Raw genomic sequence first — 15,382 nt, 5'->3', positions numbered from 1 at the left:
CGGCCAGAGCTGAGTAAAGGCGGTGAGGGCCCGCCTCCCACCTCGGAAGGAGGCGTGGGCATGGAGCCGGCTGGGGACGCCGAGCCCGGAGCTGGGGACGCCGAGCCCGGGGCTGGCGCCGCTGCCTAGGGCACCCCGTGGGCTCCGTGGGGGCACGGCCCGGTGCTGCGCGGATGGCCCTGCTCCCGCGGCCCGCGTTCGCCCTCGTCGTCCTCCTCGTCCTGCCCGCCGCTCTCAGGTGCCAGGAGCAGGCCCAGACCACGGACTGGCGGGCCACCCTGAAGACCATCCGGAACGGCGTTCACAAGATAGACACGTACCTGAACGCCGCCTTGGACCTCCTGGGAGGCGAGGATGGGCTCTGCCAGTATAAGTGCAATGACGGTGAGAGGGAGCCCAGGTCCTGCGAGGCCCTCGCTTTCCGGGTGTTGTGGAGGTGTGGGATGCAAGGCAGACCTTGACGTTGTCCTCTAGCCGTGGAAAGACTTAAGCACTGCTAGGGTCCTACCGTTCTTGTGGTTGAGCAATCAGGTTAGAAGTTCGCACCGCTATTGTTAGCCTGTGAGAGGTCACCTGAGGTGCACTCCCCGTTCTGTTTTCATTGCTTTTGAATCACTACGTTTTCTTTTTCTCTTTCTTTTCCTTTTGCTCTTGCACCAAGTTGCCTCAGAACTTTGTGACGTACGCATCATGGGAATGGAGTGGAACAGACCGACTTTAGCGCTATATTTTAGCACCGTTAGTCAGCCGAACATGCAGAATCTACCGAGAATTGTCATCACGACGTTTTACCTTTCTCAAGAATTGCTTTTAATTTTTTTTTTTCCCTGCAGGGCCACAGAAAATGAATTGCGACCTTTGTACAGACTTCTGGTGTACCCTGTTGTTGAGAAAGAGTTCTGATAATTCTTCTAGAAATTGTCTATCACTTGATAGAAATTTTCTTTCCTTGGTTAATACTACTATAATTGTTTTAATTTACTTTTCATATTTTTTAACTTTTAATTCTTTTTGAATCTGAGAACTTGTTTGGTGCCATCGTTGGTAATAATAAACCCAAGGTCTTAGCAGAGATCTTTCTTTTCAAGCACTTGCTTTTTTTGAATGTTTAAATATTTGTAGCAGCTCAGGTAAAGTACTCAGGCTTCTCTTTGGAAATTAAAAATTTTAAGATTTTGATTGGGAGGTCATGTTTCCAGTAAGAGTAGACGAAGTTGGGGCCTAGTTCATTTAGTGCTTGGCACTAAATAGTAATAGGGAACTCAGTGACTATTGGTAAAACCAGATTGCATGGAGGTGAATTTAAAAGAAATCTATGTCATGTAAAACTGGGTTGCCACTTGCTGCCTGTAATTCTCAAAATAATTTCTAGTTTTATGTTAATGGAGGTAAAGAATGAGCCATATCTCGTATGCTGTGAAGTGCAAAATGTTTCCTTCCTAAATTTATGTCTAAATGTTACCACCAGTATGCAATCGGGAAGGATGTTGTTATGAGGAATAAGTGAATTATTTGAAAATTAAATGGTTGCCTTTCCTGAGGCAGATGTCATAATTTTACTTGGTCATCCCCATTCATTTTGGAGATTCAGCAGTAAACAAAACAGACAAAATTCCTGTCCATGGAGCTTACATTTTGGTGGGGAGAGACAGTAAACTAAAAAACAAGTAACATAAGCCAGATATGCAGTATATGTAGGTCTGAAGTTTGCCAGTGTTTTGAGAACAATAGTAAAAACAGCAGTGGCAGTGTTGGGAGGCAGTTTACTCATTTTAAATAGGTTTTCAGGGAAGGTCTCACTGATAAGACAGCATTTGAGAAGAAATCTGAAAATGCTGAAGGTGACACTGTGATGATCTGGGGATAAAACCCTCCAGGCAGAGGGAATGGCCAGTATGAAGGACCTGAGGAGAAAGGCCAGTCAAGGATGACTCCGAAGATTTTGGCCTGAGCCAAAGGAAGGATGTGGTTGCCATTTACTGAGATAGGAAAGGCTTAGAAGGAGCAGTCTTCATTAACTTGTGATGAGTCAGGGGTTCTAGAGTTTATTTACATTTAAAATAGCTCTGAAGTTGAATGGATACTGTTCCTATTATAAAGATGACTTTAATCTTTTGTTTTACTTAACCCTTTTTGTCTTCAGCAAGCCTCACTAAATTTACCTTGTGGAGTCTGAAGCAAGATCTCCAGCATAAAAAAACATAAATGAACTTGAGAATTTAGGAAATGGTATGCTTCAGTGAACATCCTTTTGTGTCTTAGTAAATACTGTCTTCTCATAGGACTGTGGTTCCAAGTCACCATGTTGATAATTCCAACATAATGAAAATTGTTCTTTAATTGCTATTACTTGAGAAGTCTCCCTGGAACACTGTTTCAACCTTTCCCAGATTTTGGAATGCAAGTGATCAAATCAGAACCAAACAGAAACAGACAAATCCCAAAGCTAGAGGAGCATGGCAATTAAGGAGTGTTTAATAGTTGCAATAAAGAGGTAAAGGGAGCTTAAAAAAAGACTTGGTAGTAGGGAGAGAGTGATCAGATTAAAGGGCACTCACTTGTTGCATTCAGTTATCTTTGTTTTATCAAAAGGATTGGCTTTATGGAGACTTGCTCCCTTCTGGCTATCCTCCCTCTGGTGAGAACAACACTTTATTGAGATTGAAGTAAAGTTACTTAGGGGAACAAATTAGATGGTTGCTATTTTTTTCTATTTTTTTTTTTTTTCCCTGACAGCAAAGAAAATTTGAGAAAGAAAACTTTCTGATTTCTTTTGAAAAATAGAAAACAAAATTGACTTGTAAAATGCTTTAGAATTATGAATAAGTAGCTCATTCAGTGATTTATGTTTTAACAGGATCCCTTTGGCTGTTGTGCAAAGGATAAAAAGAGTCCAGGGAGGTGGGAGAGCAAGAATGGAGGCAGAGTGATAGGTGCAGGAATTCAAAGATGGTGGTGGTTTTGTCCAGGTTCATAGCAAGAAAGGTCATGAGAAGTGGTTGGATTTGGGGATATATTTTGAGGCAAGAGCCTGAAGGATTTGCTGATAGCTTGGAAGGAAGGTGTGGGTAGGGTAAAAAAATGATTCCAAAGTTTTTGGCCTGAATGAATGGAAGGATGGGGTTGCCATTAACTGCTATAGGGCAGACCATGGAAAAAAGTCACTAGGAAAAATAATAACATATTTGTATGCTTTTGAGAACGAGTCAGTAGAGAATGAAAACACTGTTGAGGGAGAAATGAAGGAGAATTATTGGAGTCAGGTCCTTAGGTAAGTGAGAGGAGTGGGTTCCAGTGCATAAATAGATTGGCCAAGAGCACGGATGACCTATCCCTATTAATAGGAACAGAGGTAGAGGATGTGGGCACAGAAGCTGATTAGGTGGTTAGATGTCCGAGTTCTCTTCCCATCACTTCAGTTTTCTCAGTGAAGTAGGAATCAAGGTCATCAGCTGAATGCGAAGATGGGAATGGAAGTGTTGGAGATTTGAGGAAATTAGGAGAGTGAATGGACTAGAAAAGTAAAGTAGCACAAGGGCCCTCCACATATTAAATCATGAATTAAAATCTCAAGTGTTTAGGAAAGCAGTTTTGAATTCTACACTGCATTTCCTATAAAGCACAGTGCTAAGATCTTTAACCCAACAGCCTTCCCTTTCTGTTTCCCATCTGCTTCAGTGTCATTCATGTGAAAGAAATTGGTCTGTTGGGAAGTATTTACATCAAATTAAAAAAAAATATATGTAGAAAAGATCTATCATTATCTCAGTCCAGGCAAATCTTTAGATTTTATCTGTCCATACAGATGATAAAGCATCAAGAGAGGAGCATTTGCCTAAGTCAAAAAGTAGAATCAATGAATAGTATTTCCATGTAGTTGTACCCAGTGGATTTGGTTTGTTTTTTAAATTCTTCTCATTTTTTTTCTTAGCTTTCTGTATTTGCTTACAAATTTTAGGGGGTAGTGACTCTGATACATCATGGATTTTGGTTTGACTTTGATATTGCTTCTTCTGTTACTCAGTTTTTGCTTGTTTTGTGTATTTGTCTGTTCAGACTCCTGTAACAAAATACCATAGACTGGGTGATTTAAACAACAGGAATTTATTTCTTAGAGTTTTGGAGGCTGGAAAGTCCAAGATCAAAGTTTGGCCAACACTGTTCTATAGTGAAGGTTCTTTTCCTGGCTTGCAGACAACTAACTGCCTTCTTACTGTTTTCTTACATGGTTGGGGGTGGGAGAAGCAAGTTCTCTGGTGTCTCTTCCTTGCCCTACTCTCATGACCTTATCTAAACCTAATTATCTCCCAAAGGCCCAATCAGCAAATGCATTGGGAGTTAGGGCTTCAACATAGGAATTTGGGGGGGGACACAGTTCAGTTTATAGCACTTTGCAAAAATTGGCACTCAGTAGAAATGCTAAATTTTTTAATGTTTAGCAGCTTACAACACCACTTATAACAACATTTAAAATGATATTAACGTATTTATAATTTTTGAAGTGTATAGCAACTTACTCTTTAATAAACAACTTTCTGTGTAACTTGTCTTGCTCAGAAATAGTAATTTCAATTTAAAGCTGAATTTAGAACTTCAAAACACTTTAAAATGTTTTGGGAAATCTGTTATTTCCCAGTTTTTTGGGGTTTTGGGGGCTTGGGGGGTTGGTTTTTTGGTTTTTGGTTTTTGGTTTGTTTGCTGTAGATAAAGAATATTTTAATTTCAGGAAGGAATTTCCCCTTTTTTTTCTCCAGTAATTTCACAGGTGCCTACTATGTGCCAGGCATCTTCCAGGTGAGCAAGACAAAGTTCCTGTCCTCATAGAAACTGACTAATTATGGGGGGGTGGGAGGATGGGCATTAAGGAGGCCATGTTTGGTAGTGAGCACTGGGTGTTATACGCAACTAATGAATCACTGAACACTACATCAAGAACTGATGATTTACTATATGCTGGCTAATTGAACATAATAATAAGAAAAAAACAAACAGAAAAGAAGAAATTGGCTATTATGTTAATTTGGTCAATGAATGTTAGAAAGAAGAATAAAACCAACCAAGGGTATATGGAATGGTTATGGAAGGGAAGGGGCACTGTCTTAGAGGGAGTGAGCGGGGAAGGCCTCTCTGATGAAGTGACATTAGTACATTCCTTCAAAAGCCAAACAAAAACCAGTCACGTGCCCCCTTTGCCACTTATGCTGGGGAGTCAGTTTTATCAGCATTTATTTTATGGTATTATTATTCAGTAGTTCATGTGCAGTAGGTCTTGGTTCTCAGTGCATTTTATCAGCTTCCCTCCTGAGAGCAGTTTTAGACACTGGCTCTGTTTGAAACAACTGCCTCCCCCATCCTCCCGCCTCCATTTTCAGTTTTGCTGACACATTTGCTTCTGTACCATCTCTGTTCCTCTCCATTCTCCTGTAGCAGGCAGGCTTTGATTTGTTTTGGTTTTTCTCCCTGACTTCACTTGCTTCTGATCATTTTCCCACTCAAAGGTAATTATCTTTTACAAAATGAGAAAATATGTATATTAGTACATATATATGTACATACCTATGTATCATTGTCATTACATACATCAAAATGTTAAAAAGTGTTGTATAGACTCAAAATTGGAAGAATCCATAGATTTATATAAAATACAAAGGGAAGGAAAAATAGAACTGCTCCTGTACTATAAATATTAAAACATTGAGGGAAATATCTTCCCAGTAAAAAAAAAAGTAGACACTTGATATTAGAAACCCACATGCCTTTAAAACTCTAGGCCCATATCAGTTGTCTGAGGGAGGTACTCTTTGATTCTCACGGAAAAGGGATCGGTACCAGAAATCTGGAGACTGGCAGATGGGGAATATACAGGGTATCCAAAAAGTTGGAAACAAGATAAATAGTATGTTAGTTACATTCTCAAGTAATGTGCCCAATATGTGTTGCTTCAACCTTTAGATACTTTTTAAGTGATATACTTCTGAATTGATAGCAGTAAGTCCAGTCGTTAACCTGAAAAATATGTTTAGTAAGTACACTACTTTTCCTGTTTCCAGACTTTTTGAATATTCTTTGGCTTATTTATTGTACTTTTTTCAGATTAAAAATTCAACCCATTGCTTAATGGCTATTGCTAGATGAGTTTCTAAACATTTTAAACGGTTGATTGTTAAAAACCCCTGACGAGAGAGCATCATGATGAAGCTTCCAGGAACTAGAATGGCTTCCCCAAGAATATCATGCTGATCCAGCTTCCCTCCCATTCAGTGAAGAGATTTCTAGCATGGTAGGACAAAGAAAACCACAAATCAGATGGCTACTTTTTCATGACACTCCCATGAGAAATGTAAGCTGGATAAAACTTGATTTAAATGAAGTCACAACTGATTGGTCTACCCAAAAGGTTGGGTTGATGACTTCATGGCTGCTTATAGAGAGGGCTTATCTATGGCAGGGTGTTGTGGACCTCTGCCTTCGTTAATATCTGTGTCTCAAGTTTGTGAATGTCTGGGAGCAACACTAATACTGGGTAAATAGCTCTAAATTTAAACTGTGCTGAACAGTCTTGAATGATGAGCTAAAACTAACAAGGAAGAATTTTACAATCTAATATTCAGGCTCAAAATATAAACTGTAGAAGTGCTGAGTCTCTAGCAGTAGAGTTTATTTTAGAAAGAACTGATGGTTTTTTCCTACTGTCTGATGTATCTTAGAACTGAGACACAGCTAAAATATATGCTAACCATCTTAGGTTCTATTAATACAAGTACTTTATCTACTTCAAAATAGGCCCATCACACCTATAGGTGTTCAGTTTGGGATGGCACATTTTAAAGAGATGTGACAAACTAGAAGTGATCAGTCTTTGGAGGTTGATTAATGCTCACCAAACTCAAAGGACACTGAAGGATAGGCAGCAGTACCATGAGTATTAGAACTGCCACAGGGAATTGCCTTCCAAGTCACCTGCTCATTCATTCATTCATTCATTCATTCATTCATCAACAAATATTTATTGAGAACCTAACCATATGCCGGGCACTGTTGGAGGCTTTGAAGGTATGAAACACAAATTCCTGCCTTCATGGAATTTGTATTTTAGTATGGGGAGACAGAGACAAAGTAAGTAGGTTAATAATATAATGTTTGAAGGTTATGCGTGCTACAAATGGTATGGTCAGAGAAGGCGTTGCCGAGAAAGTGAAGGAATTACTATGTAGATACCAGGAGTGAGAGCATCCACATAGAAGAACAGCAGGTTCAGTGGCTCTAAGCCAGGAGCAGACTTGGAGTGTCTGTGGAACAACGAAGAGGTCAGATGTGATGGAATGAAGTGAGAAAGAAAGGAAGAGAGGTGAGAGGACAGTAAGGAGATGAGGTCAGAGAAGTCATAGTGTGTTGTGTGGGGGTGCAGATTATATAGAGTTTATAGGCGTTGGAAAATTGTTGACTTTTATTCTGAATAAGATGCGAAGCCATTGGAGGGGTTTTGGCAGAAGAAAAACTTGATCTAACATTTTTTTTTTTTAAAGATTTTATTTATTTGACAGAGAGAGACACAGCGAGAGAGGGAACACAAGCAGGGGGAGTGGGAGAGGGAGAAGCAGGCTTCCCGCAGAGCAGGGAGCCCGATGTGGGGCTCGATCCCAGGACTCCAGGATCATGACCTGAGCCGAAGGCAGATGCTTAACTGACTGAGCCACCCAAGCGCCCCGATCTAACACACACCTTCTATAGGATCCTTTTATAGGATCACTCAGGTTTGGTGTTGAGAATAGACAATGGCTGGAGGTGGTGTGTGGGGTTGCTGTGGAGTGGGGAAAGCGAAGTAGGGAGACATTAGGAGGTTATGGCAATAATCCACGGTGGCTTGGAGCAGGGTGGTAGCAGTGGAGGTGGGAAGAAGTGATTAGATCCTGAATATTTTGAAGGTAGAATCAACTGGACATGCTGTGGAAATGGATGTGGGATATAAGAAAATGAGAGTATTAAAGATGGCTAAGGTTTTTTCCTGAGCACCGGGAATGTTGGAGTTGCTTTTATCTGAGAAGACAGAACTATGGATGGAGCAGATTTGGGGATGAATATCAGGAGGTACCTCTTAAGTCTGAGGTGCCCCTTAGATATCCAGGAAGTTAGTATATCCTCCCTCTGTGGGCCCTTTTTTTTTTTTTTTTTTTTAAAGATTTATTTATTTATTTGAGAGAGCGAGAATGAGAGAGAGTACATGAGAGGGGGGAGGGTCAGAGGGAGAAGCAGGCTCCTCGCTGAGCAGGGAGCCCGATGCGGGACTCGATCCAGGGACTCCAGGATCATGACCTGAGCCGAAGGCAGTTGCTTAACCAACTGAGCCACCCAGGCGCCCCTCTGTGGGCCCTTTTAAGTGGAAAGCCAAATCATAAACAGTTTTCTTAAGAGTGAAGGACCAAAAGCAGGAATTGAAGGATCACAGTGACTCATCCGTGATAGCTTGAGGTATGTACCTTCATTTTCCAAGGGCCCAGAAACAACCATCCTTCTTGGACAGTGCTAGAGAAAGAAAACCCAACTTCTGTCATTGGCCTCCTCATTCCTTAATCCATCATAACCATTCTCTTCGTACATACTGTTCTTCAGACTGGGTGGAGCCGGCTAAAGCGTCAGGAAGTTATACTTTCTTTAGGCTCTAGTTCATCACTTCAGCCGAGCATGTGAGTCTTAGCAACTCACTTAAACTATTTTTAGATCCTTACTTTGAGTGGGTTACTTATTTTAATGGTTGAATACTGGAAGGGTTGCTTTTCTTCCCCCTCACTTTACTTTTGGAGGGTAAACTTATCTTTATTTAAGTCTTCTAGTAATAAATATTAGTTGACTGAAAGTTGGTAGATACTTTGTGTTTTTCCTAAGGAACTATGGGGAGATACTTGGAATAACAGGGGATGTTTTGCTTTTAGAATTGAAGATAAATGGTAGTCCGAAATGTTGGAGGGTTTATCATGTAAAATAGTAATTGGCTTGTTTTGTGTTCCCTAGGGGTAGAGGATTCCTCATAAGAAAACAAGAAAGAATTTAACAGTTAGTGCCATTCCACAATGGAATAGGCTATTTGTTGATACTGTAGGAGGATTGTGGGAATCATTCAAGAGAAAGTAGGTGACTGGTATCTTGAAGTAATTTGTATATCTCATGAGGAGAGATATTTTTGAAGTACTTTGCAGCAGTTAAGATTGCTGTGATAATGTCATCTTTCTCCTGGTTACTGAACCATTGGTGCTGTTAGGGAGAATAGAGCTGGAGTAAGATGGTTCACCAAGCTATCTTTATTCCTGACCTTTTTCCTTAGCTGGCAAAGAAATGTATTTGTGAAATGGTTGGTTGGAGTCCAGGCTAGAATGTGTGGTCCTGTAATGTCTTATAATGGCACTGAGGCAATTAAATGTTTGTTGGATGACCTTATCTTCCTTAGCTTTAAGCTCTATGAGTAGACTGGTTAGTTAATGGTTATTGAGGTTTGTGTGAAGTGGAGTATTGGCTGAAGACTGGGAAGATACAGTTCTTGCCCTATAAGTTTTGGGGTTTTTTTTTTTTTAATTTTTTATTGTTATGTTAATCACCATACATTACATCATTAGTTTTTTTTTTTAAGATTTTATTTATTTATTAGAGAGAGAGAATGAAAGAGAACACATGAGAGGGGGGGAGGGTCAGAGGGAGAAGCAGACTCCCTGCCGAGCAGGGAGCCCGATGCGGGACTCGATCCCGGGACTCCAGGATCATGACCTGAGCCGAAGGCAGTCGCTTAACCAACTGAGCCACCCAGGCGCCCTACATCATTAGTTTTTGATGTAGTGTTCCATGATTCATTGTTTGTGCATAACACCCAGTGCTCCATGCAGAACGTGCCCTCTTCAATACCCATCACCAAGCTAACCCATCCCCCCCCACTCCCCTCCCCTCTAGAACCCTCAGTTTGTTTCTCAGAGTCCATCGTCTCTCATGGTTCATCTCCCCCTCCGATTTCCCCCCTTCATTCTTCCCCTCTTGCTATCTTCTTTTTTTTTTTCTTAACGTATAAGGTATTATTTATTTCAGAGGTACAGATCTGTGATTCACCAGTCTCGCACAATTCACAGCGCTCACCATAGCACATACCCTCCCCAGTGTCTGTCACCCAGCCATCCCATCCCTCCCACCCCACCCCCCACTCCAGCAACCCTCAGTTTGTTTCCTGAGATTAAGAATTCCTCATATCAGTGAGATCATATGATACATGTTTTTCTCTGATTGACTTATTTCGCTCAGCATAACACCCTCCAGTTCCATACACATTGTTGCAAATGGCAAAATCTCATTCCTTTTGATTTGCCCTATAAGTTTTTAACCAAAAAATGTGAGTGTTAGAATGTACAGGGAAAGAGGGTGGATTTATCTTTCATACATATGGACCCAGTCTGGCATATAACCTCTGAAATCTCCTGAAGGTCCAGAATAAGCTTTTATATGTTTTGTATGGTATAGGCTTAGAATAATGACATTCACTTATGTCAGTACCCAAATATTAAATATTTCCAAGACTAGTCTAGTAGTACCTCATAGACCTTTTTGCGTGTTTTTTATATTTGAAAATTAATTATGATACCATTTATATTTTATAGGATCTAAGCCCTTCCCGCGTTATGGTTATAAACCCTCCCCGCCGAATGGATGTGGCTCTCCACTGTTTGGTGTTCACGTAAATATTATTATTTTCTTATTTGAGAAGTTTTATGATTAGTAGGCTATGTAGTACTCTTTTTTTAAGATTTATTTATTTATTAGAGAAAGCATGCACAAGCAGGGGTGGGGAGGGGCAGAGAGAGAGGGAAAGAGAGAATCTCAAGCAGACTCCCTGCTGAGTGTGGAGCCCAGCAAGCAGCTCAACCCTGGGATCATGACCTGGGCCAAAATCAAGAGCCGCGTGCTCAGCTAACTGAGCCACTCAGGTGCCCCAACTATGTAGTACTCTTAATAATTCAAGATTGTCAGTGTGTTCTCAGAGTCACAAATAATTTTGCTTATAATGTTAATTAGGTTTATTATATTCTTTTATAGCTAAACCACATTTAATAAGTCCTAACAAAACTAAATGGAATAAAATTCATGTTTTATTTTTTAATCTTGTAGATGTTAATACTATTGAAAAGATGTTTCCTCATGTTGCAAACATGGTGTAAAAGTTTGGAGTATAGAAGTAATGCTACTTAGATGAAAAAGTATAGATAAAACATAATATTTTCTATATTAAAGCAAAGCTAAGGAAGATAGCTGTGTTTTTTTTTTGTAGGCGAGGCTGAATCTGAGCCAACTGTTGCGGGAAAAAGGTGTTTATGAGTGATTCCTAGACACAGGTTTTGCAATATGATGTTATTTAAAACAGTTAAAGATAAGTTATAGATTTGAAGGAACAGTATCTTTAGGGAATGGATACTTAAAGATTGAACCACAGTAATATAAACTGTAAGTTGTAGGAGCTTAAAACTTTTAAGTTTTCAGTGATATTTCATATAAAGTACATTTTATAGGGGGAGAGGTACAAAATACCTCGGAATGTCCAAAAATCAATCTTTGCTCTTAGCCTGACCTTTGTGTTTTTGAAACTATGTTTTGTGTTTTGGACAATTGGAAGTTACATTTGTTACCAGCAGATAACTGAATATTGCAAAATAGGGAGTTTTGAGGCATGGCTGAGAGGGAGAGAACATGGGTGCATGCGGGTGAGTGATGGGCAGATGTATAAATAACGTGGAAAACATTTGTAGAAAGAAATGGATTTGGGAAATTACACAGTATCGTCCTTGATTTCTAAGTCTACTTGAATGCAGTACTTCAGCAGAGGAGTTTTGAATTTCATCAACTATAATCCATCCAAATGCTTCTTTCAGCTTAATATTGGCATCCCTTCCCTGACAAAGTGCTGCAACCAACACGACAGGTGCTATGAGACCTGTGGCAAAAGCAAGAATGACTGCGATGAGGAGTTCCAGTACTGCCTCTCTAAGATCTGCCGGGATGTGCAGAAGACACTAGGACTGGCTCAGCATGTTCAGGGTAAGGATGATCCAGCGGGATGGAGATGAGAGCAGTTTGTCAAGTTTTATTGCTTGACTGCTTTATGTTTCAGTACAGGATTTACCACTAGAAATCTTTCGCTGTGTATTACTCTATCTATTGTGACACAGCCCCTTCAATTTTTTGAGAGGAGGAGTCATTGACTTTGTCATCTCCAAATGAGATGAGTTGCCCGCAACTGTTCAAAAAACAGTTTTGCCTAGTAGAAAAAAACTTTATAGTCATAGAAGCAAAAAGTGTTAGAAAACCTTGGGAAGATGGTATCAAAAACTGTTAGGAAACCTTGGGAAGAGGGTATGCGAGGCAGAGAAGAATTTATCCAAGATCTTGTGCCCTGTAGTCTATCTCTAATTATCCAGAACCTAAAGTTTGAAACCCCGGATCCCGTGATTTTAAAAGTATAACACAGGATTTAGAGTGGGAAGTTCTAGAAGATTTGAGCTTTAACTGTCTCTTCATATGTATCTGTGTCAGGATGGTCCCCAAAACAACCCCCAGGTTTGCTAGGAGGACTCATAGGAATCAGGATACAGTCATACTCAGAGTGAGGGGATACGAAACAAAGTCAGCAAAGGGTAAAGGTGCATCAGTGTTCTCATTTATAAAATACTACCTACCTATCTCATAGAGTTGTCATAAAGATACAATAAGATATTTGTGGAAATACAAATCACTGTACAAATACTAGAAGTTACAAAATCTTTTCACTGTCAAGCTGAAGTATTTATCATACATCGAAATCGGAAGAGAAGGTGCAAGAAAGGAAACTACACATTTTTAATCATTTTTCATAAGGTACCATGCTAGATATTTTAGATATGTTTTCCTCAATGTTCACAAAAACCCAAAGAAGTAGGTAGTGCTATACTTATTTTTCAAGAAAGGAAAAGGAGGTTCAAAGAAGTAACTCTTCCTAAGTTGCATACTTTCGATTTTAAAACTTGTGTTCTGTCTACTGCAGTATTCCCCAAACAATGTCATAGGTCTGATTCTGAATTCCTAGTAATAACTGTCAAGGAAGAAGTCTCTGCTCCAGGTGCAGCTTGAACCCCCAGTGTTTGAATCCTTTGCATGCTTTCGGCTGAGGCAAACTAGTTGCACAGCGGAAGCGTACATGGATGTATTTCCTGTCTTCTGATCTAAGGGCATACTAATGTGGCTAAATGATGAAGCCAATTTCCTTTCAATGCCCTATTGAATAATTATAGCCTTTACACTTCTGTGGTGGTTGTGTTCCTTAATGACACAGCCTTTTGGAGAAGTTTGAAAATGTCAGGATTTTGCAATGAATAGTTTCTTCCTTTTTTTTTTTTAAGATTTTATTTATTTATTTGACAGAGAGACAGTGAGAGAGGGAACACAAGCAGGGGGAGTGGGAGAGGGAGAAGCAGGCTTCCCGCCGAGCAGGGAGCCTGATGCAGGGCTCGATCCCAGGACCCCGGGATCATGACCTGAGCTGAAGGCAGACAGTGAGCCACCCAGGTGCCCCAAAGAGTTTCTTCCCTAACATGAGTATTTGAAACTGGAAGTATTTGGATGACTAAAAGCTACTCTGTGCTGTGTCTCTGGAAGTGAAGTGTATGAAGATAATCTCACCTGGATGCTCCAGGCTTCTTAGAATAAGTAAATCCATTATCTTTTTTATAGTCCTAAAAAAAATTTTAAGCCCTGCCAGAGAAAAAACACTTGATTCCTAGGTCTCCCTTCCCAGGCCGAATTGGGATATTGAGAAAGAGAGAGAGAGAGACTGGGGTCCATTTACCTTAAGCATCTTAAATGATGTGTGATCAGTTCTCAGAAGTCATTGGCCGTAATTAAATGTCTTGAGGTTTCTCTGTTTTTAACCTTTATTTTTCTACACCTAAATATCTTTCCTTGAAATGCAAAATTAAGAGTGTTCTAAGGCATATTTATTAGTGGCATTTTTCAGATAAAAGGAAAAGTAACAGTGATGAACTAATCAGTGTTATTGAGAGAGACTTGTTTGCCTAGTAGAAAAAAAATGGGTTGAACAGTTGCGGGCAAACAAAAAAGTAGATACATGCTCAAGTGAAAGTCTATATGTATGTGCTTCGGGCCTCTGAGGGTTTGGGAGGACGTTGGCATAACAGATGTTTAAGTGCCCACCGAGGATGTGCTTGACACTGTGCTGTAACATGTAATGTATGTGGAGGGAGAGCGCTGCTTTGCGGTTGCCCAGCAGTAACAGCACTTTCTTACTTCGCAGCCTGTGAAACCACAGTGGAGCTCTTGTTTGACAGTGTTATACATTTAGGCTGCAAACCATACCTGGACAGCCAAGGAGCCGCATGTAGGTGTCGCTATGAAGAAAAAAGTGATCTTTAAAGATGATGCTGACAGTTGGTGACAGCAGATAAGGACAGAAGACTATAGCCTTTGACAAGGAACTACTGTTTTTACAGCATAAAGCTGCCTTATTTTTGTGAAAGGATTATTTTAAGACTTTATTTTGACATTAAAACTTCAAACTAAAGAAAAAAGTGGGGGAGGTGATCTTCCTGGACGTTGCTGCCTTAGTGTACCAAATTGTCTTGACCAGTCTCAGAAAGGGGTGCATGTTAAGGGGAGAATATTTTAAAAGGAGGAGTCTGTAACTCCGTTTTCACAACTGTATTTACCAAAACAATGAAGTCAAATGTAAAATTGATTACAAGGTATGTTGAACATTATCTTATTTGGAAATATGGGAAAATCTTCACTTAGAAGTATATGTTTACTATAAAAATTTAAATATACATTTATTCCTGGAAGGCTCTGACTTTATTTTTTCTCTGTTTTAATTAACACATAACATGCTGTTTTCCTGTAGCCAATTGAGCAGTTCTATTAATGACAAAACTAGTTATAAGGACAAAGTTTCCATGTTTCTTTTTCTTATAAAATTGGAACCATCAGCTGGTGGCCTCTTAGGGAGCAAAACCAGGATATCTAGCTATTATGTAATGTGTCTAAAGGTGACATGAACAAAAATCAGAAGCACAGCCACTTGCATTTTATGAACCATTCATATGACAAACATCATATTTTGCTATAACCTTTGCCTAAATTGAAGAAAAGATGGATTTAATGAGACAAATGAAAAGTTATTTCACATACACATTAGAACATTATATGCTGCTATGCTTTGGTGTTTATTCTTTAGCACTTGGTCCTCATAGTAGATTCAGTTATATTTTTAAAAGTCTGTAATCTTTTCCTAATAGTGGTCTTAATAAATATTGTTCTTGATACTTTTTTTTAAAGTCTTTAACTGTGGAGTCAGAAGAGATGGTAAAGC

General features: G+C 39.8%; 1 protein-coding gene across 1 annotated transcript; it reads left to right on the top strand.

The window, feature by feature from the left end:
- PLA2G12A (phospholipase A2 group XIIA) lies at window positions 1–14,855 on the top strand. Its single transcript, XM_045880605.3, has 4 exons — window positions 1–384; window positions 10,632–10,708; window positions 11,898–12,063; window positions 14,312–14,855. The coding sequence occupies exons 1-4, from the start codon at window positions 174–176 to the stop codon at window positions 14,428–14,430; spliced, it is 573 nt and encodes a 190-aa protein (XP_045736561.1). The 5' UTR covers window positions 1–173; the 3' UTR covers window positions 14,431–14,855.
- The last annotated feature ends 527 nt before the right edge of the window (window positions 14,856–15,382 follow it).

The sequence above is a fragment of the Mirounga angustirostris genome, unplaced genomic scaffold, assembly GCF_029215605.1.
Source record: "Mirounga angustirostris isolate CCGP_5_RB_7025 unplaced genomic scaffold, mMirAng1.0.hap1 SCAF_2, whole genome shotgun sequence".
NCBI lineage: Eukaryota > Metazoa > Chordata > Mammalia > Carnivora > Phocidae > Mirounga > Mirounga angustirostris.
The sequence above is the reverse complement of the archived record's forward strand: the minus strand, read 5'-3'. Positions and strand labels throughout refer to the sequence as shown.